A 24,000-nucleotide genomic window follows, 5' to 3' on the forward strand; every position below is an offset into this window, starting at 1 on the left:
TAATTTACAACAACCACTTATTTGGGATAACTCTTAAAGAACAGAAACTAATATGGAAAATAGCAGGGACACATTACTGCTTAATTGGGACAGGACACTGTTGCTAAGCAGTTTCTAACTACTGTCAGTCATGTGTACTTGTGTGGCTATTAGACACTACCCCATGCTTAGGGCAAACAATATTTAAATAGCATCAGTTGCGTGTGCCTGTTTTACATAACTCCTCTGGGCCGAAGGATACCAAATTTAAAACATTTGACACTACTTCATGCACGAAGGCAGTAAAGGCAGTCAATTATCTGCTCTAGGTGTCTATGTAGATTTTGTTTGTTTATAGTCAATCAGAAGAACATAGCAGCATACATTGGATGAATTCCTCCATTGATAACTATTAGGAAATAATATACAGCTTTATAGTACTGTAGTAGCATTGGCAGTGTTCTACTTTGCTCGGCATTTCATTTAAATACATAATTTGTTGCTCCGTTAAACATTTTTGTACTTTTTACAGCTTTTTGACTATTTTCATGATAATACAGCCTATAGGATTCTCAGCTAATTTTTGGAAAATCCGGCACTTAAATTGGATAAAAATGTACAGGACTACCATTCATTAAATGTCTTTTATTTTCTACACCATTCTCTGTAAACTCTAGAGACTGTGGGGTGTGAAAATCCCAGTAGATCAGCAGTTTCTGAGATACTCAAACTATCCCATCTGGCACGAACAATTATTCCACAGTCAAAGTCACTTAGATTGCACTTCTTCCCCATTGTGATGTTTGGTCTGAACAACAACTGAGCCTCTTGACCATGTCTGTGTGCTTTTATGCATGAAACATAAATGATGCATGAATGGCAGTGATGCTTCACTACCAGATGAACTCAACACATCTGAGACAGAGATCACAGGGTCATCAGGTGCAACAGGGATCTTCACAGCTGTAGTTACATTCTCTGCTGTTGCACCTGCTAATCTTGTGATCTCTGTCTCAGAGGCCAATGTCAGTCTGTCTTTCAGGAGGTGAACCCTTGCAAGGTGGCAGGCCCCAATGGACTACATGGTAAGGCTCTGAAAACCTGTGCCAAACATTTGGCCGGTGTATTCAAGAACATTTTCAATCTCTCATTGCTACAGTCAAATGGGTAACAATTATACCAGTGCCCAAGAAGAGCATGGCCTGAATGAACTCCTGCCTCAGAAAGGACCAGGACCCACTGCAATTTGCCTATCACCACAATAGGTCTATGGCAGACACAATCTCAATGGCTCTCTACATGGCCTTAGTTCACCTGGACAATATAAACACCTACTTTAGGTCAGGATTTTGTTAACTGACTATAGTCCAGGTCGATAAGCTATGGAAGCTGGGTCTCTGTACCTCCCTCTGCAATTGGATCCTTGACTTCTCAATCAAAGGACCACAATGCGTGGATTGGTAATAATATCTCCACCTTGCTGATGATCAACACTGGCACACCTCAGGGATGTGTGCTTAGCCCACTGCTCTACTCTCTCTACACCCATGACTATGTGGCTAGGCATAGGTCAAATGCCATCTATAAATCCGCTAATGACACAGACATTGGTCGTGGAATCTCAGATGGAGATGAGAGGGTGTAAAGGAGTGAGATACACCAACTGGTTGAGTGATGTCGCAGCAATAAACTTTCACTCAGCGTCAGTAAGACCAAAGAGCTAGTTGTAGACTTCAGAAAGGGTAGGGTGAGGAAACACAAACCTTTCCTCATAGAAGGATCGGAAGTGGAGAGAGTGAGCAGTTTCAAGTTCCTGGGTGTCAAGGTCTCTGAGGATCTAACCTGGTCGCAACATATCAATGCAGCTATAAAGAAGGCAAGACGGCAGCTATAATTATTAGGCATTTGCAGAGATTTGGTGTGTTACCAAATGTCTACAGATGTACAGTGGAGAGCATTCTGACCGGCTGCATCACTGTCTGGGATGGGGTGGGGGTGTGGGTTGCGGGGAGAGCGACTGCACAGGATTGAAAATAGCTAAAGAAAGTTGTAAAATTTGTCAGCTCCATCTTTGGGTACTAGCTTCCATAATATCCAGGACGTGTTCAAGGAGCAGTGTCTCAGAAAGGCAGCGTCAATCATTAAGTATCCCCATCACCCAGGACATGCCTTGTTCTCATTGTTTCCGTCAGGAAGGAGGCACAGAATCCTGAAGGCACACACTCAGCGATTCAGGAACAGCTTCTTCCCCTCTGCCATCTGATTCCTAAATGGACATTGAACCCTCGGACACTACCTCACTTATATTGTTTCTGTTTTTGCACTATTGTTAATTTAACTATTTAATATATATATATTCTGTAATTGATTGACTTATTTTGAAATAAAACACAGTAAACTAACCATTAGTATATGTAATAATTTATATGTATAGTAATCCTTTTACTTAACAATTAATCCCCCAGCTAATCACCTCACTGTAGAGTCATCAAAGTGAAAGGGTTGTACTGGCCTTGCAATTGAAGACATGGGCAAGCTAAGCTTACCCTATTTTATTTTTTTTCCTTGCATTGTCCTGCAACTGTTGTTTGTTTATTAACATGTTTACATAATGTTGTATTAAACGCTTACACAGCATGTGTACAGGCCCTTCAGCCCAACCAGTCCATGCTAGCCCAACTCATCCCAATTCCCTGTGTTCAGCATATGCCCTCTATGCCTCGACACTCCATATACTTAGCCAAGTGCTATTTTCCTCACCTCAACCACTTCCTCTGGCAGCTCATTCCATACACTCACTGCCCTCTGCATGAAAAAACTTGGCCCTGAGCCTTAATCTACGCCCCCTAGTTTATGAGTCTACCTTCCCCCACTAGCCTGGGGTCTACATTGTTTATACCTCCAATTATTTTAAACTATGTCATAAGGCCATCACTCATTCTTCTACATTCCAAGGAATGAAGACCTAGCCTGCCCACCCTGTCTCTATAGTTCATTCCTTCTAGACCTGGCAACATCCTTGTAAATCTTCTCTGCAATCTTTTCAATTTAACCACATCTTTTCTATAGTAGGTTAGCCAAATCTGTACCCAGTACTCCAAGTGTGGCCTCACTAATGGTTTCTACATTGCAGCAATATCAAAGTACATTTATTATCAAAGTTTGTATACTGTATACAGCCTTGAAATTTGTCTTCTACAAAAAACCAATAGAACCCATTAAAAATGACCGCTAAATATGTGAAAAAAGAGCAAATCATGCAAACATTAAAAAGTAAACAAATAATACTTGGAATTAAATTTCACAAAAATCTACAACCATGAAGCCAGTTCATCGCTACAGCCAGTCCAGGAGCCCATTAGTTGCAGGCCACGGCCTCAGTTCAGCCACAGATGAGTAAACCTTGCAGAGCAGCAGGCTGAACTCTGGCCCATCCCTTGCCCCTGGCCCCGAGACCCCGCACAGATTGGCTAAACATCAGCTCATTCCTTGATCTCAGGCCCAGGCCCTGGCACTTGGAATCTGCCCCAAGTCTGCTCCAGCAATGGCCAAACACCGGCTCATTCCGTGCTCTCAGGCCCAGGTCCTGGCAAGCTGGCATAAACGCACTGCACCTTCAAGGGTCCAGCTCACTAATGCCCCAAAACAACACAAAAGTGCCAGGTTCAAAAGCACAACCCTAAAAGGAAAGATACAGGCTAGCTATTAGAGTGATCATTGTCCATCAATAGTGTGATTAATAGAGTAGTTAGTTGATTTGTTTGCTGCCATTAAAGCATCACTGTGTTTCACCAGCACCATCTTAGACCTGACACTGCTATCCTCAGTACTCAACTCCTATACCCAGTACAAAATTAATAAATTTAACATCATGTTACTTACAATGAATACTATTGCTGGTGAGGACATGGATAATTTTTACTCACAATTTGATACTATTTCTGATTATTAAAGGGTTTTAGTGAGGCCACACATGGAATACTGTGTACAGATTGGAGTCCCTAGATAAAGCAGAAAATATTAAGGTGCTGAGAATGTTAATGAACAGAGGGATCATGGGGTTTAAGTTTATAGTTCCCTGAAAGTAGCCACACAGGTAGACAGGGTAACAAAGAAGACATATTGCATGCTTGCTTACTTATGTTCAAGCCTAGAATATAAATGGTAGGACATTATGATGCAATCTCGGAAGACACTAGTTAGACTACTCTTTGAGTACCGTGTGCAGGACTGCTCACTACGTCATTGGGAGGATGCGGTTGCACTGGAGAAAGAGGAGATTCATCAGGATATTGCCTGGGTCGGAAGATCTCAGTTTATGGGGAGAGATTAAAGAGGTTGGAATCATTTTCTATGAATTGAAGGCTGCTAAGGGGGTGACCCAACAGAGATATGTCAAATTGTAAGAATTTATGGAGTAGATTGTCAGATATCTAAGGAAACAAGGAAGAGCTTTAAGGTGAGAGATAAAGGTTTAAGGTAAGAGTAGAATTCAGAGTAGTTTTTTTGAGGGGAATATTTTTCACATTGAGAGTGGTTGTATCTGGTTCATGCTGCCAGAGGAGATGGATATAACCATTATATTTATCAAAACCACTTAATATCACTGGTGTTTGTTGTGAAATTCGTTAACTTTGTGGCAGCAGTACAATGCAATAAATAACAGTAAAAGAACTGAATTACAGTATGAATATATGTGAAATAGTTAAGTTAAATAAATAGTGCAAAAAAAAGGAAAAAAAGTAGTGAGGTAGTGTTCATGGGTTCATTGTCCATTCAGAAATTGGTGGGGGAAGAAGCTGTTCCTGAATAGTCGAGTGTGTGCCTTCATGCTTGCGCACCTCCTTCCTCATGGTAACAATGAGAAAAGAGCATGCTCTAGGTGATGGGGATCCTTCATGGTGGATGCCGCATCTTTGAGGCACCGCTCCTTGAAGATATCTTGGATATGACGGATGCTTGGACAAATACTTGAATAGACAAGGCTATAGAAAAACATTGACATAATGTGGGCAAATAGAAATAGTGCAGATAAGCAAAAAAAAAATTGGAATGGATGTGGTCTGCTGAAGGACCTGTTTCTGCACTGAAAGGATTTTAGTTATGGGGGAAGAGGTTACATAGGTTGGTCTTGTTTAAGGTGAAAGGCACACTCTGGCATAAAATGAATTAATTTCCTTACACAGTTCAGCAAATACTAATTTGATTGTTGGAGTGGGGGTTAGTGGTTAGAGGCAGATCTGCATAAAATCAAAAGATATAGGAGCAGAATTGAATTCCATTGAATGTGCTCTGCCATTTAAAGATGGCTGATATCTTCCTCAACCCCATTCTCCTTCCCTCTCCCCATAATCTTTAACCCCCTTACCAATCAAGAGCCTATCAACCTGCCTTAAGTAATGACATGGCCTCCACAACCTCTGTGGCAAGGAGTTCCAGATTCCTCTTCAGTTCTATCTGTGTCCTCAGATCCTAGTCTCTCCTACTAATGGAAATATCTAATCCATGTGCACTCTATCCAGGCCTTTCAGTTCTCAGTAGGATTCAAGGAGGTGAAAAGCCTACTGCACCTGGTATTCCCATTCACGTATTAACCAAGCCTGTTTAGCTTCCAAGATCAGACCAGGTATTTTCAGGCTAGTGATGCCATACGCACTATGATGAGGGATCACAGTATGCTGACAGACTGAGCAGATGGGGCTTGATAGAGTTCAGAAGAAGTGAGGACTTCATTGAAACATACAGAATTCTTAGAGGATTCAAGTAGGCACTTATAGGGAGGACTTTTCCCTAGCTGAGTCTTGAGGGTTGTGGAGACTCTGCCACGGATTGTTTTCACAACCAAGACAGATGTTTTCTAGATACTGGAGAAATTGGGTGATATCGAGGAAAAAAAAGAGTTGAAGTAGAAGATTGAGGATGATGTTGTTGAATGTTAGAGTGAGTTTTAAGGGCCTGCTTCTATTATTGAAAATCCACTGAAGATGATAGTACTGAGGTCACTTAGGAAAAGGCTAACATTCCAAAAGTTTCGCATTAGTACAATCTTCTGCCAGACTAGCTATATTAAAATAAGTGTGAGAAAAATGTGGTTTGCAACTTCTCAAAAATAAATCGTGGGTTTTTATTTCGATCTTTCCAAGACAAGATTGTTTGTAAATTTGCAAGGCTCATGCATCCTGACATAGTACAATGGTTTCTGTATTTAAAAGGATTTATTTTATTCATAGATGCCCTTGAAACATCTAAAGTCTAGAACTGTTCAGTTTTGTACAAATTTTATCTGAGCAAATTATCCTTTGGAATTGGTCTGTAGGTGAATGTAGAATATGTAGCCGACCTTTAGCTGCCTTTGGGTTTATAAATTTAAGGTGATTATTTTGGAAAAAGAAACACTTCATTGACCTGTTCATTGTTAACACAAAATGCACCACTTCTCTATACTACCTTCTTCCGCTCTTCTTTACTACTGATCTTGCCGAAGAAGCAATAGATGAAACTTTTGTTATACCGGCAGCGGCACGGATCAAGGTCTTGATGTAGGATTCTTGCAAGTTGAACTCCCAGCTTTATTTTTGTCTTATTGCGCCAGAATCCGAGATTGCGTGGGTTGGAACAAATTGGATTGCACCCTCTTCCAACCACAGAAACCAAGTATGACAGTCATCGGGAGCGTGTTAAGAACGACTCTTAGAAAGAATCCTGCGCACTACAGAACGGATTTCTCGCCCCCCGTGCTCGCCGGCTGGTTTTCTCGCTCACACACGCACTATGCTGCTTTTACAGACTCTGAAGCTGCATTCGAGCGAATCGGCGGAGGCAGCGACCAGCTGCAGGATTTGCACACCAGGGTGACTGCTGCTCATTGGTCTGCAGATATGGGCTGTAGTAACACGGGGAGAAGTTGCTGCGGTGGGAACGTGTGTGTCTGAGAGAGAAAGAGAAGCGCCGCTCTGAGCTGCGCGGGTGTTTTACTCCCTCCTCCTCACCCACCCCTAACCTCGCCAGCAGTTTGTCAATCGGGGGGTGGGGTGGCGAATGGAAGAGGGAGGGGGGGGAGTGTCTGGTGAAAAAAGACATAAACGAGAAAACCTACATTGAAACAAAGAGCCAAAAGAACTGGGCGACAAAATAAATTACAATATTAGTAAACAGGGGTACAAAGCTAAAGGAGGGTCACGAATGAAGAGATTTAAAGTGAAGTTGGGGAGAAAATAGTGAAAAATAAATTCAATAGAAGTGATTAGGGAGACTGAAGATAGCGCAATGAGAAAGGTGGGTTAAATAAACTCATGAGATGGGGGCGTGGCAGTGGGAGAGAATTTGAACCCCGGCCCCTTTCCCGGTGTAGAAAGACATGCCAAGCAGAGGGATGTAAACACGGACAGAGGGAGGGGGAGGTCTACCGATGGACCGCCCATTCTCTTGGCACCGAGTCAAACTCACAGCCAAGTCCAGCATTCCAGCAGAAGGCGGGGAGGGGGAGAGAGAAAGGGATTTGGGAAGGGGGGTGGTTTGCATAGATTTGGCAAGGACAAACTGCCTGACTTTGACTTTGCCGCTTTTTTTTAAAGCCGAGGTTTCGCTTCCGGTTTGCAAAGGCCACTTCAAGAGAAACAAGGGGGAAAAAGCCTTTTGGCAGTTTTACAGAAGCTCAATTTGAACTTGAGGAGAATTGTGACGCTATAAACCGTTGTAGGCAAACTGCAAATCAGTATACTTTATTGCAACATTGCAATGGTACGTTACAACAAATATGTTAATATTTTTCCTTGTTATATTTGCTCAGGTTGTGTACTGGTCGCCGAGCTGCAGATTATTTAAATGCTGATTTCACTTTGCAATTATTTTATTATTTTTTGGCGATACTATTGGATTGTTTTTGTCCGCAATCACCAGCTTTTTCGATGTAGGTCACACCGCTATCAGATTTGTTTTTTTGTAATGTCAGTAATGAATCAGTAGTGGTTGTATCCAAAAAGCGCTGAGCTTGGCAAATTTCCCTACTTTTAGTTTTTTTCTCTCTCTCTCTTCCCCTACCTCTGCGCGACAGCTCCAAGAGAATCTGAGATTGATGGTCGCATTATGTTGGCTGAAATCAGACAAAAAAATTAAATCCGACACTGCAGTCTGATTCTTTCATTCACTGATTTACTCCTCTCAGATTTTGGTCTCGTGTTATTTTAAATTATAATGTTTTACGCCTCCTTTTTGCTATTTTGCTTCTGGATTTTTCCTTCGGGTCTCCTTATTTTTATAATACATTTATAAACATCTCCACCATGTCCCTAGCGCGTACCGGCGGACGGCCTTTATTAATAGAGTGTTTGATTGGCGACGGGGGAGGGAGAGAGTTCGGTGTTTGACACGGCATGCTGATGTGGCGTGATCGGAATGCACAGAGCTTCGAGTCAGGGCAACTTCTCACCGGCTGCCATTGAACTTGAGAGATCAGACCAGGAACTCGGCAACTTCTGACTCTGCACCGCACCAAGCGGCAGAGGAAAGGCGGCAGGAAGACGGGATGGGGGTGGTGGCGGTGATGGGGGGTGGGGGGGATAATTGGTGAGGAGCGAGGGGAGGGCGAAGTCCGCTTTCTTAGACTTTCTGAAACGAATGCACTCTGCAACTTCGCGCACACCCAGTAACTTTTTTCCCCCTTAAACGGGGGCGAGCAGAAATATTAGCGAACAGGGAGCAAAAGCGCGGGTCCAACTGCATTATGTCAACCTTGTACTTTGCAATGATGGAATGATGTTTAAAGTTTGCCGTCATTTTCTCCATGCTTCTGTTCAAAGCCTGCAGACTTACACAACATCCTTTCTCCCCTTTAACCAGAGGAAGAAACATTTGAGAAGACATACAAAACTGGCGGAGTTTTTACTGCATATTTCCTTCCTCCTCCTCTCTGCAGTAATACAAATGCGGAGCCGTAGAGCGCACAAAAGCAAAATCTGCGGAGGATTCAGTGAATTATTGGTCGCAATATTATTAATACTGTGGTTGGCACGATTTTAAAACACTGTCATCTTACTACGGAACGCTTGCTACCTAGATATTTTAAACAGGTGGAATTTTTTTCAGGGAAAAAGGAATATATTAGATACATTTTCTTTGTTAATAATTATTGCAGCGGGCCAGATCTTCAATGAACATTCCACAGTATGAACAGTGGCTACTTAATTGACTTGAAAGAAGGTTGGAATCTGGTTTGTGTGCAGAGTAATGCAAAGATTGGATGCAGTTTAGGTAACCTTTAAAAAATACTGACTTCCCACAAAGTAGTTAGTGATATAACATGTTGCAATAATTCAAAAGGGCGCCAAATACAAACAAAACAAAACTTGCGCTTATCTAAATAGGAATTAGACTAATTTAGAAGAACGACACTTTCGTGTGTTAGAGTTCCGCATATAACTACTGAAATTAACTCTTATTCGGAGATAATATTAAAGGCAGGTCCAGATTTTAATTCACATTTTGACTTTGGGCTTCGTGACTTGCCTCAATGTCCAAAGGGAAAGGGAAGACGTCGGCCTTCCAGCCCGAGTATTGGAGGCAGTAATAGATGAGAAAAAGTGACTGGTTAAGAAGATAGAAAAATACCATATCGCCAGACACGTTGGAGGGGGTAGATAACCGGAACAAAAACGATATAAAATGCATTCCATAAAGGCACAAGCTGCGCCATGCAAACTCCTACAACGCACCACTTTCTGATAAATCATTGGAATGATACTGATTTCAACGCTTCGTTAACTCTATGCCCATTATTATTTAAGTGTATAAATACCTAATTCAACGTAGGTGGGGCAAAATACAAGGTTATTGTTTGATAATAGGTGCAAAACATGAATCCGTGCTAACATACTGTAAATATTATCTAAAGACGACGCGAAACCACAAGAATGATGGTTTTTGGGGGAGTCCATTCTACTCAGTAAACTATAATTATCTAATTATCCCTAACCTGTTGGGATATTATAGTACTGAATCTGACAAGGACATCTAATGCAAATAAAAATAATCACTTAAAATAAAACTGAAGCAATAAGAACTCCTTGTTAGATGGTGTCCAAGTTTTGAGGGACACTTGAAGTTTGCAAACTGACATTGCGCCTGGATGTTGGGCAAGGTGCAGTGGGTGAAAAGACGAACACTCTGATCCGTTTTCGACTGGTTTTATTTTAAGTGAATCTTTGCGAATGGTACTTCAGGAGATGTTGTTCTGATGGAAGTGACTCCTTGAATTTCAGGGTTTCACGATCTGGAAATTTTTGTTGTCTACGGCAAGCACTTATCCAAATTCTTCCGCTTGTAAAATGACACTATGCGCGGCAGCTTTTGACAGAATCGGGAGGGGTCCCCCCCCCTTTCATTCACCCCCCCCCGTTGTAAGGAGACTCTTTTGTCCTAATAGCAGAGAAGATCGAGGGTTGGTGGATAGGAATGCGTGCACGGAGTCGGTTGGGGGGGGCGAAGGGAGGGAAGGAGGAGGCGACAGAGAAGGTTGAGTTTGTGTAATAAATAAAGAAATCAAGTGAGCTGAGCAGAGCGGACCTGAGGCTTGAATTCGGTCTGTTTTACCCCGTGCTTGAGAAGCGAGGGGGCGTTCAGCACTGGTACCTGGTCACCGCCCCCCCCCCTATCCTAGTGCCACTCGTGGGACATAGTCCCTGTTCCAGCCAGCTCACGTTTTACTGCGTTGAATCGAAAGTTTCGTCTTCTATTCTAGCCTCTGCGTGGACTTGGTGTTGGACTTGACTGGCGTGCACTCGCAACAGTGCTTGCTGCACTATCCCACTGGCTGCAGACAGACTCAGGATATCCCACTGGAAAATTCACAAATCTTGACTCCAGATTTTTTCTGGGAAACTTGCCATCGCATCTTTAGGCGCGAATACCGGCAGACTTTGCGACTTCTCCACATCAGAGGCTTTTTATTCGACAAGTATATGAATGGATAACACGTTACTCAGAGGCTCCGCTCCCTGAGATCTGCCGGAGTTATTCAAGGATTTGCCTTTCTTGTTTCTCTCCCTCTCTCTCTTTGGCATCGTGATGATGTATTCCCCGATCTGTCTCACACAGGTATTTGTATTTTCTAATAGCGCATGTTGCTTTGGGAGGACTGGGGTAAGAGTGAAAAGGTTGCATTAGATCCTGTTGCAGTTTGCAGGGGGGTGGACGTATTTGCTGATCGCGCCGAGCCGCTCGGTAAAGCAGTACAGTAACATCCAGAGAGACCGGCCTCATACGAGCAAAAGCAAATGTCAGTCAAGTGGAGTTCAGTACAAACCTGGCAGCGAATGGACGGATACCAAATAGTCACTTCCCAAAATCGCCAGTCTGAAGCAAAGGACTTTCCATTGTAAAGAGACAGCGCAAAACTACGCAATGTTAGTGTTTTCACTTATTCGGAAAATAAAACGTTTTAGTCACCTGCCCATAACAAAAGCAGTTTTGTTTTATAAACAAACTCCATCCATTGGTTCTATTTCATTCTTACCCCTCTAGTGTCTCTAGTTTTCATACCGTCGTTGAAACATTTCGTAACAGAATTACGTGTAAAGAATAATTTGATCCAGTGGTAGGATATTTTTTGTTACTACTTTCATTTTTGAAGCTCCTAATTAGTTTTAGTCAGTTTCCAAACGTGTCATGATAAATTTAACGGCCCATAAAGGTAATCGGACAAAGAACTTATCACAATGAATCTCATGTCGTTTATGGACTTTTATAAGTCAAGTCGGTCGTTTTTTTTCCGGCAACGTAAAATAAAATCTATCTAATACGATTTTGCATGGGTTCGGGTTTTGAATTTCGAAATTTATATTCTTGAGTAATTTTTTATTTATATTTAACTACATTGAAACAACCTACTTGCGGATTAATATTTTACAAATTAAGTTTCTTAAACGCAGAGGTCGAAATACGTAATTTTCAAGTTAAGACATTTATAATTCTGTAAAAATGGGCAGGCTGTGTTTAGATTTGAGGAGAAAATGATGCTTATCCAAGATGGGAAGGGCTTTTTTGAGTGGAAAAACTGCAGTGATAGGGTGGTAAATGTGCCCTGTGAACCTTGTTAAAGAAAACATAGTGTAGATAAAAAATATGTAAACCACGCCAATTCCGTCCAACAATTCAAAAAGTTGTACTTGATATGGTAGACAGAATAGTTTTTGAATATATAGTTTACTTGATTTAAACTTTAACTGCAATTAAACTTTTTTATATTTGTCTCTTTTAAGTCGGTGCAGAAAACTTTTGATATATAACATAGAAAGAAGAAATAGATTTGGCAACATATCTCATCATGAACGGGAAACGCAATTTTAATCAAAATTTCAAATAGCTACTCTAAACATTAACATTATATTAGCAAAACATGTTTTGATTGACATTTGTAAAGGTGTCTTTTTCTCAATAAAGTCCACTTTTGTTTATAGGGTAGTACTAGGCAGGCAATAGGATTAATTTTACAAGAGGTATGTTAAATTAATACAAAAGTGCAAAGAAACTAATGACAAACGTAAATGTTTAAGAATAATGTTTCTTTGTTATGCCATATCAGTTATATTACAGAATTTTAATGTGTTAGTAGAAAATCCGCAAAGTAAGCAAATTGGCAATTTTTTGAGCTATACATTTGTGCTTTGCATACAATTTCCATTATTTATAGATTTTAAATGTTTATCATGAACTTTATTATAGTTGTAAAACTCATAATGTTTAAGGTAACTAAAATATGTATTTTCTTTATATGCTTGCTAACTCAAATGCATACTTTTAATTCGAGTTGCTGATCAAAATTATTTTTTATGACTGAATATGGCAGAAAAGAAGATACCTTAAGTATATGAATTGAGCTTGAAGATGAAAAAATGATGTGGTTTTCATAATTGAGAACAGTCGCATAGTTGTTTTGCTAACACTTTTGTGTTTCCTTCTCTCTGTTTAGTTTGGCGTGCTGAAAAGATTTACTGAGATAGGTTTGTTTTCCGTAAAATGCCTTAGCTCAAAATTGCAGTCAGAAATATTTCAGGAACAAAATGTGCCAAAATAACTGTGCAAAGCAGTTACAGAAATAAACAGAAATTGATGAATCTAAGAATTCTAATAGTTTTTTTAACAACACTTTTAAGACAATGAAAGCTTTGTCCAAATACAATTCATGAAGCTTATTGTTTATAGTAATAAGCAAGTAGTACTTAAAAATTTAGCAGCATATTTTTTGAAGATGTAGTACCTGGTATTCGCTAGAAAAATGTTTGACCATTTACACAGTATTGAAAAGTACCTTTCATTGTTACCTATGAATATTTGTCAATTGGTATGATCATTGATGAACCATTTATCAACCTAAATGATTAATAATTACCTATGTATAATTTCAATCTTCTTTCCATTTATATTATTGCAACAATTTAATCACACGTTTTTCACTTTTCACAAAATGTGGAAGTTTTCAGTAATAATGAAAAAGATTGAGAGTATTTAACATTATGGTGTCTATCATTGAAGTATTGTTAGCTTTACGTATAGTGCTGGCATTTTGGCTTGATGAACTTTATAAGAATATTACAATTAGGCAAAATATAAATACTTAGTGACTCTTTAATCTTACGCACTTCAAGATTTAGTTCCTTCTCATATATAACTGGAGTGTAGTTTTACACAGCGCTTTGTGAATTGTCTAGTGATAGCCGTACGGTTAAGGGTTGGTCTCAGCCATTGAAAAGAGCTTGAAATTTACTTATTGAGCAGAATAAGTATTTAAATATTTTACTTAATATGTATTAAGGAAAAAATGCAAAATTTCAATTTAATGGTAAGTAAAATTTAAAACTACAATAGTATTTGAACTAGCTGAAGGGAAATGTTTTCACACAAACAATGACTTTAACAAAGACAAAAATATTTATGCACGGATTTGATTCCTGTTCCAAAGTGCCTGAATGTCTTATAATAAGAAAGGCAATTTTAGAAAAAGGGTGCATGTTAAATGAAAGAGAAAAAAACAGAAATGTTTATCTTTAAAATAAATAATGAAAAAGGCAAAAATACAACACGCAATTTTCTTTGAACTTGTGTAAAGCAGAAAATAGAAATTTCGAAAGAATTATAATTAAGTATATAAAACAAATATGTGGATTTAACTTGAAATGATCATTTTATAGTTTAAGCGATTTCTCTACAGCTTTGGCTAGCCATGGCATAAGACCAAATGAAATAACTTGAGTTCAGCTACCTTGACTTGACTTTGCCTGTCGAATGGCAAATGCCATCAGCACATTAAAAAAAATGGAAGATTGTCTTGGCTTGAGAAAGAAATCTGTGCCAATTCAAAGTTCATCATCTTGGATTAAAAAAACACATAAAACTTATATTTGCTTGATTTTCCTTTGAAGCCTATTGCTTTTTCAGCCAAATGTTGGACGCATTGTTTCAAGTTAATTTTAAATTTGCGTGAGACAGAATGCTTAAAAGTTGCCTTTTTATCAGGAAAAATGCCAATGTATAATTTTAAGGTAGTCAATTTTTTTTGGTAATTCAGAAGAAAAACCAAAAGAACAGTAATTGTAGCATTGCTGCATTGTTTCTTTCAGCACAATGAGCCACAATGGCGGATGTTATAAAGATTTACTTATACATTTCCCATGTTCATTATTTTACTGAGAAAATTTGTAACATCCATTAAACTACATTTCAACTAATAAATTGACTATAGCATGTTAAAACAATTAAAACACTTTTGGAAATCCTTTTAATATTTTTTTCAATTCAATCCCACATTTATTTTTAAAAATCTAACTTTAGAGCCGGGAGAAATGATCATGTACTGTTTCACAAAGCATGAGAATAAATTGGTGTCCGAGTGTTTTTTATTAAGCACTTTACATGCAAAACAAGGTTAAGTGAAGTGGTTCTAATTTATTTTTGCAAGTTTTAAACTAAAATGACAAACTACATCTAGAATTGCTGATGGGGGTGCAGAGGAAGGTGGTAAGTAGATCTCCCTTTTCTGTAGCTTGGGGTTTTTGAATCATTGTTTTAGAGTTTCTGATTCTGAAAGAACTGCGCAGCTGATGCTATTGGCTTGCTTGGTTGCTCTGCAGTTGCTAAGTTTTGTGCTAAAAATGTCTAAGTTTGACAAAAGATTTTTTTCACAGGTGTTTTAAATGCATTACACGTTAGAAAGGACAAAATAACTTTCTTCTTTTTTTGCACCTGGTTCCAAATCTAAGATTCTTCGTAAGTGGATAGTTGGGAAACTGAACAATGGGAGTGGAGATGAGGAGCAGAAGCATTTATATCCCAGGCTGTGGTTACCCATAACAGAGCTGGTATTCATGCAGAAAAGTTTGTGGCTTAACTCTTTAGTGTCTTATTATATTTTATAAAACCACTGATGGTGTGATCTTTTTTTTATTATAGTATAATAATTTTTAAAAATTACCAAAATAAAATTACTACTGTTTACATTCATTGTACTTATGTGGCCAACTGCTCACTAAAGATAGCATTCAGAATTATCCAGGAATTTTCAAGCCCTTTATTGGGAGGTGGAAATGTTAACCATTATTGAGTCGTTATGATTTGCCAGGATATTATTACATAATGTAAAGATCTTATTAAAAGCATAAATAATTAAGTAAAATTTAAAAAGCTGCTGAAGGCAGTATTAAAAAGAGAACAGTTCATTAGAACTGCCAGGTAGAAAATGCTGTTTGAATTAAAACATTAAGCAAATTTGCACTGACATTCCAGTTACCGTATGCAAAACACAAGAAAAAAAGCTTAGTGCAGAAGTTACAATTTTTCATTGTCGCACAGCAGCTGTGGTTTCAATTTTTTGGAAAATAATTGCATAGAATGCAATAACAAATCAATGGATGTTGTGAACTTAATAATTTATATCTTTTCCAATGGGCGCATTTGATCTGTTCCTCACACTGCAAAGTGTAAAATAGAAAGCAAAAATGACTGGACGCATTAACAGATATGCTTATCGCTTTTCCAGCCTAACTTCCTTGCAACAGCAACCTCTTTTCTCCATGACTCTTCATCAACGGAACATGTAAAGGTTTACTTAAGGTGCAAACTAAAATGGACCTACAAAAATGTAAGGTCTTTTGACCGGAAATAAAACTTGATGTAATGTCATATTTTATTTCTGGTGTTGCCTTGCTGAGAACACTCTCAAATGTTGGATATTTAGCAATGGTTAGGACTGTGTCTGACTTGGTGTTTAGCTCTTTAGTCATCTCAAAATAAGGGGACAAAGCAATATATTTTCATTCTTCCCAAATCTGTCAGTTTTATTGATCTTTATTGCTTTTTTCTATACATCATATCATTGATATCATCAAAATAAATTGTTACAGTTGTTGATGTTTTTCTGCCTTTCTTTCTTGTGTCTTTTGTATTAAAGGACGAATTCCATCCATTTATTGAAGCACTTCTTCCACATGTCCGTGCAATTGCATACACCTGGTTCAATTTACAAGCCCGTAAACGTAAATACTTCAAGAAGCATGAGAAGCGAATGTCCAAGGATGAAGAGAGAGTAGTCAAAGATGAGCTGCTGAGTGAGAAGCCAGAAATCAAGCAGAAGTGGGCATCGAGGTTGCTTGCGAAACTCCGCAAGGACATCAGGCAAGAGTATCGGGAGGATTTTGTGCTCACAGTTACAGGCAAGAAGCATCCTTGCTGTGTCCTGTCCAACCCTGATCAGAAAGGCAAGATGCGGAGAATCGATTGCTTGCGGCAAGCTGACAAAGTGTGGCGGCTGGATCTGGTAATGGTGATCCTGTTTAAAGGCATCCCATTGGAAAGTACTGATGGTGAACGGCTTGTCAAATCCCCTCAGTGCTCCAACCCAATGCTCTGCGTGCAGCCACATCACATAACTGTATCGGTGAAAGAGTTAGATCTGTTTTTGGCTTACTATGCTCAGGAACAAGGTAAGGGGGCATAATTGTTGGGTGGTTCCATTATTCCTTGGCTGAATATAATTTTTCAATGTATTGAGAAGTGTTTTTACTATTCTGTCTTCCACTTTGAAGCTACCTTGTTCAGGATTTCAAAACCTTTGCAGAATTTGTATTGCTTACGTTATTTCTCAAGCCTTAATTTTACCTGGAAAATGTAAGGTTATAGGCAAGAAATTATCTGGCAAATATAGGATGTTATTTTTCACTACTTGCATGTAGTTTCATAAATGTTCATTTTCTGAAGAAAGCTCTTCACCCACTTTAACAGTTGAAATGAGACCAGTTATAAGCTGTCACAGCTTATTGATGAAGTGGTATTATTCATTTGGAACGATGTCCACAAGTAACCTCATGGTCTTTTTAACATAGATATTGAAATGTTCTTTAAAAATATGAAATTTAACGCCACTTTTCATCCAATAGTGTACAATATGATTTGACTTCTTCCCCAAAATGTTCCTTGAAGTTTCATTTACAAGAGAACTTGAAACAATTTAAATATTTCTTTGATTTTTTTTTCTCTCCCTTCTTTAGGTTTCCCCATTTTAATTCTGAGAGGCCAGATCTTTGTAAATGTCCATCATTAACTGACCATGGGGAAGTGTGTAAAACTGTTGAGCTTGATAGACAGACTGTTCTTGTGAGGGCGGTGTATTTTCTCTGTTTACAACTTCCTCTGGGTTTATTTGGCAAGAACTGGAAATGGGCATTTGGAAAGTAACGGGCATGAACCTGTATCCCTTCTACTTTAAATTGGGCAGCCTGTTTCGTATTAGCTATAGAAATGCTGTTGCCATGGGAAACATGGCAACACAGTCTTGTGACTGACAGTGTTCAGACACTTTCCAATAAAAGCAGAAGCTTCTTCTGCTGTTCAAGTTGTCGGTTTCTACCTTTTTAGAGTACAGTGTGTTGCACCACTTTCACATTAAGTCACTAAGTTTTTTTTTCTTTGCTTCCATGCACAGTACAGTTTCCAGTTTTAATTTGAGAGACAAGTGGGTAGTTCGTTTTGCAGACAGGACCCAGTTCAATTTTGAAAGCCTTAAGCTGAAACAGTTCTTGGATGTCTCTCTTTCAGAATGTAGATTTAAGATCATACAATAAGAGTCATGAATAGGAACAGAGGTTACTGCTACAGCTAGATGTGCCTGCTAGATTTACAATTTGCAGACCATTCTGTTCCACTGGCACAAGTCATGTCAGTACAATAAATCCAGAAGTTGTTAAGGTCTTGGTGGTCAGGTAGTGTCAGTGTTTCTGGAGACTCCCTGGGTTTTATTAGACAGTACAGGAAGGAACATATTGGTAATAGATCTGCTACCCCTGAAGCAAAGGTTTATTATGTTGGTAAAATTAGATATGACAGTGTTAAAAATCATTTGAAACATTCTGAATGAATAGACTTTTTTGTAACATGGAAGGTGTTTGTACTTTTTTATGCATTACTGTCCTCAAATAATTTCTTTGTAGTGTCTGCTTATTCGTTTGTTATTCTGCCAAAGTTTAGCGCAATAATGGAAAATAATCCCCAGTGATGTATTTTTTTTCCGCTTCCTAATCTGTAGGTGAGGCCCTGTCTTGTAATTATGTTGATATTATCCATTTACCGAGACTTTTCCCTTTTGAAGGCATTACATTGCAGAAACAATAGGTGTAATTTAGAAAAAAAGTATCAAATTGAATATTTAAATATAACATTATGATACTTTGTTGTGGTTGGTTAAACTGCATATCGAAGGAGGACTCTGAATAATAGTATGCAGTTGCAGGCTAGAGGGGACGTAGAAAATTCATCTGTGTGTTTAGGGTGTACTTGATCAGTGTGACCGGAATAATCCACAAATTTATAAGCTTTCTGATTGCTTCTTTTGTCAATAGTTGCTTGCAGTTTGCTTGTAAACAAACCTCCAAAATGTCAAATCACCAACTTATACAATCTTGGGCTGGTAGGATGCTGCAACGTACAAGAGCCCCTGTTGGCCAGCAATACCTACGCAAACTAATCTGGGTTTAATAACTGTAGAACTGGCACGTGCTTCGCATTTTATTTTAGAAATCTGATTTTATCGTTCAAAATTTCTGATTTTCAATTGATGCCAATGACTGTATTTGGGTGATGCTGCATTAGTGGAATGAATTTGCCAGCTTGTGCAGTGTGAAGGGTTGCGGGGTTGTTGCAATTTCATTTTTTATAAAGGTACAGGTAACGCTCAGGTATACACGGATCTGAGTACAATCTGTTTGCACATGGTGCAGCAATCTAAAAATAGTCACTGGGAATAAATGCTGTCAAAGAAACTTGTGCACATACAGCAGTTTCAGAAGTCTGTTTATTACCTTTTTCTTAATGATGTTTTCAAGATAACCTATTTTGATGTATCAGATCATTAGCCATTGCTGCACCTCCTTGAAGGATCTGGGGAGAAGTTTGAAGGAAGGAAAATTAGCATTACCACATTAACCAACTTGACCACATGTACTGCAAGCTTCATCAAACACCAGCTTGAAAACACTGGGTGACATTGCCCATACAACAGAACCTGTTTTTCCTCTGCCTTTGGTACAAGCTGGCTCTCCTGCCTTACATATGCACAGGCATTTTTATTGAACTCTGATATGATGTTTGCCTTTCAGTTATTTTCATTAAAATGGAAACATTAACAATTACAATATAAGAACTAAAATAAAAGACATTTGAATTTTGTTTTAATTACATGGAATCGAAATATCTTAAGGCATCTGGCAATGTGAGGGAGAAAATGAGCCACTAGTGATGTTCACTTGATGACTGTGTCTAATGTAGCTCAGATCATTAACAAAAACTGTTAAGCTGAAGAAAAACAAATTTTCAACTGGTCTCACAAGTTGTGGCATAACTTAATTATTTTAGGAACTTTCTTCCTTTCTCTGCATCCTCAAAAGGAGAACTATACAAAAGAATCACCCACTTTAGAAGCTTTTTGTGAAGCAGAAGTTTGCTAACTGGACAGAAAGTACATAGTTTTTGACTAATTTGTAGTTTTTAACGATTTCCTCTGTCTTTTAGGATATTTATTATAAGAACATTGTGCTTGATCTAATAACGATTATAAATTTAGCAAAAATCTTTTCATTGAAATGGCATCGTCTCAGTAACGGGATTGGAAAGGAAGCAGTTGGAGGAAAGAACTGCCTGTTAAAGGCAGTGCAGTCTAAAGCTCAGAATGAGCCACTGAAATCTGAAAACCTAAATTGCATTTTGTGCTTTTGAAAGATTGGGTAGCAAAGTTGAATTTGTTGGTAATGATTCAAGACATCGATTAATATAAAAAGCGCCTTCTTAGTTTAAATTATTGTATTCTGCAGAGCACGGAAGCACTTTTGTATCTCTGTACCATTGATTTGTGAGCCACCATTTTGCTCCTCTCATGCCAAGAGAGATTAAGGCACATGCGTGGAGCCAATAATGGTTGCCAGTGGAACTAGACTTGGCATCGAAAGCTGATTGTGTACGTGTGTGGTGGCTCTGATTCGCTAGCTGGCATCTGCAATGCAGTGAAGGATTCTGAAAAGTTTTTGATGGTTGCTGTTCCTAAGCTGTTGTCTTTTATTTCTCAGAATTAGAGTGATTTTAAGAAATAAAGCTTTTTTTTACAAATTCTTTTCTTTAAAAATGAGCTTTCAAACTAAGTGTAAGCATGCAGTGTTAGCATAATTACCCAGGATCAAGAATGCACACACATTGGCTGCACACATTAATTTATCATTTATGTTTAATTTTAATTTCCCCCTGCCATTTTCAAAGTTTAATATTTTCAGGGTTTGTTTTGCAGACTTAAAAGCAACATAGTGTGATTTATTGAATGGAACCTAGTTTTATCATTACTCTGCAACTAATAACAAATTGGACTAAAATAACAATGGTAACACCTGCTAGCTTCCTGTGCTGCTTTAGTTTGAAGCAGGATCAAAACATCTCTTGTGCAGTAACATTAGGGAAGAGAGGAAGTTTCTTGACAAAACTAGTTGAATTTTAAAAGTCAACCATGTTCCCTCTTTAAAAAAGAAAGCACATCGCTCAAGTATTTGATGAGGCTGAAAAAATATTGGAAATATATATATTTTAAAATTTTGCCAATCTGTACAATGAATGACAGAATTCAAGATTTTACCAGTAATTGTTGATTCCTGTTCACAGTTGGAAAAATCAATGTAATAACCTTTGAGCAATATTCTTAATCTCGGGGTTGGTTGAGAAGGGAAATTCAGCAGATACCGTCGAAAAAATATATTGGTTACCAGTATCTGGCTGGCAATGCTACACATAAATTTTAATCTGTAGCAAGGGAATTTGTGAATGTGTCCTGTTTCAGTATTACTTCACCTCTATTCCTTATATCATACAGATATTTAGATTCCCACCAATATAATTTTACAGTTTTGTTTACAGCGTAGATGAAAATGCACATGCAAATTATCACAATCCGGTATTCTTCTTTGTTGGGCATTTGGCAATGAAGTGAAGATCTTCGTAAGTTTGGAATTGCTGCTCACAAACTCAGCAATTTTTCATTCAAGGCAGCGTGGTATCCTTTGCTTTCATTGTGATCCTAGGTCTTTTGGAGGTGGTAACAGGAACGGGGCAAGTTCCAAGTCCCTTCACGTCAGGGTAAGTTGACAAGTGAGACAGGTCCTTGAGGAGAAGATGAGGTAGGGTTAAAATTGCACCACAGTTGAAAGGTGCGGACCCCAATAGGAAGGTCACAACTTTTGCAAAGACCTGACTCTATCTGGCAGCAGGAAGCAAACATCCTTAATAAATGCAGGTTCTTGAAATGCTGCTGACTCAATCAGAGAGTTTTTGTACAATTTTGGACACTTGCTTTCCCAAGTTCCACAAATCTCTTCAGTGTCTGGAGCAGACCTGTGTTCTATGAGGAGGTGGAGGAGAAGTTCATCAGTCTGTTGATATTGTAGGCCTCATAATTGCAGGTTCTTTGAATGGTTTTCTTCCTGAGAATTTTGATAGTGTCTTTTTTAGGAAAGGTTGGACAAAATATTGGGAGAGGTTGTGAATACTTTGCTGTTTGGTTTGTCTAAGCTTGGAGCCTTCCACGTGTTTATTGTAGTTGGGAGCTCTCCTGCTTAGAGCTCTTCAGGCAGCAAGGAATGGGACAAGGTCACCCCACCCTCAGCTACTGCTGCAAGTTTGCATGGCAAACCAGAGGGGGGATTGCTAACAGGGATGCAGCTTGCAGGAGTTCCTAGCCTGCACTCAGGCTATATTCTTATATTCTTGGGGCTCAGACTAACATGGAAGGTGGTGACAGATCATTGCAGTCACAGAACACAGAACATAGAACAGCATGGCACAGTATGGGCCCTTCAGCCCACGATGTTGTGCTGACCTTTTAAACTACTCTGAGACCAATCTAACCCTTCCCTTCTACATAGCCCTCCATTATTCTATCATTCATGTGCATATCTAAAAGTCTCTTAAATGTCCCAAAGGTATCTGCTTCCACCACCATCCCTGGCTGCATGTTCCATGCATCCACTACTCTCAGTGTTTATAAAAAAAAAACTACCTCTGCTATCCCACCTATACTTTCCTCTGATCACCTTAAAGTAATGTCCCTTCATATCAGCCATTTCTGCCCTTGGAAAAAAGTCTCTGTCCACTTGATCTATGCCTCATATCATCTTGTACACCTCTATCAAGTCATTTCAAAGTAAAAAGCTTTAGCTTGCTCAACCTGTATTCATAAAACATACTCTCCAATCCGGGAAGAATCCTAGTAAGTTTCCTCTGTACTCTCTCCAAAGCCTCCACATCATTCCTATAATGAGGTGACCAGAACTGAACACAATATTCCAAATATGGTCTAAACAGGGTTTTATAGAGCTGAAACATTACCTCACGGCTCTTGAACTCATTCCCCTGACTAATGAAGGCCAGCACACCACACACCTTCTTAAAAACTTGTTCTGATGTTCCTGGTGGACATGTTGCTTCAGTGGCCATAAAAAGAATCACAGTCTATTGTCCCTGCTCTTTGGGAGACCATTAAAGCCACGTTTCATTATGTATTCAGCTGTTTATCATTGACAGTTCCCTGAAGCTTTGTCCTCAAGTGCTGACATGAATGGGAGCTGTGTCACCAGTGAGCACTGTTGAAATGAGCAGATAGTTTGTGGCTCTGTTCCCATTAGAACAGGGGTCACCACTGCACTCGTGGGTATTGAGGAACCCTGTTCTCATGCCTGCTGTACGACTGTAGGAAGGTTTTTACCTAGGTGCCCGAACATTACTTCGGCAGGTACCACTATCTATTTGTCTTGTGGTATTTCACCCCCTCCCATTCATGGAGGAACGGGCCGGCAACAAGTGATAAATTGGAAGCCTGGCTGATGCCTCCAGTAATGATTCCATGCTGGAAAGCACAGCAACAACCCTTCAGCCTAAACCAGTTGTACACCTGAATTGTTATTGAGCAAGTTACTCAAATATTAAAAATGCGTTTTAGTTGTGTTGATGAATCAGAATCAGGTTTAGTATCATCGACATATGTTAACTTTGCGGCAACAGTACAATGCAATACATAATAATAGAGGAAGAACTAATGAATTAGAGTATGCACCAATGAGAATTGGAGGAAGCTGATAGTCTGCTCTTCACTTTACAACAATGTACGGCAGTGACGGCTGGTTGTATGTCCAATTGAAGGGATAACATCTTCAGATAAGGAGCAGGAAGAGCAGACGTTATTGGGATCATTGGGGGAGCAGTGTCTTTTGCATAGGATACTTGGCATGTGCTCACGGCTGTGACGTTCAGTTGTACTTTGCGAGTGCCAGCAGACATATCCTAGATAGCATCTTCTCTTTGCCTGGCTCTCTTCCACCAATACAAACCAGTCCTGCAGACATCTAGACGTTCCTAGTCAAGCCCACATTTCACACTAATTTAAAGGGTGGTTCTTGAGCGACAAAGGTAACTAATGCAGACTTGAAAGAGGTGCCAAAATGTAAATTTTAT

General features: G+C 39.1%; 1 protein-coding gene across 12 annotated transcripts in view; it reads left to right on the forward strand.

Moving 5' to 3' along the window:
- Window positions 1-7,588: 7,588 nt before the first annotated feature.
- The window catches only part of LOC134347065 (nuclear factor 1 B-type-like), a 314,847-nt gene continuing 298,435 nt past the window's right edge, over window positions 7,589-24,000 (forward strand). For 4 of the 12 annotated variants that reach the window (XM_063049132.1, XM_063049141.1, XM_063049139.1 and 1 more), the window contains exons 1-2: window positions 10,376-11,070; window positions 16,418-16,949. In XM_063049132.1, coding sequence (XP_062905202.1) covers window positions 11,041-11,070; window positions 16,418-16,949 — 562 coding nt within the window. In that variant the 5' untranslated portion in view covers window positions 10,376-11,040. Of the gene's footprint in view, window positions 7,720-10,361; window positions 11,071-13,705; window positions 13,814-16,417; window positions 16,950-24,000 lie in introns of those variants that run through there. The other 8 variants (XM_063049134.1, XM_063049143.1, XM_063049136.1 and 5 more) reach the window with 7 other exon arrangements.

Source organism: Mobula hypostoma, chromosome 5 (genome assembly GCF_963921235.1).
Source record: "Mobula hypostoma chromosome 5, sMobHyp1.1, whole genome shotgun sequence".
NCBI lineage: Eukaryota > Metazoa > Chordata > Chondrichthyes > Myliobatiformes > Myliobatidae > Mobula > Mobula hypostoma.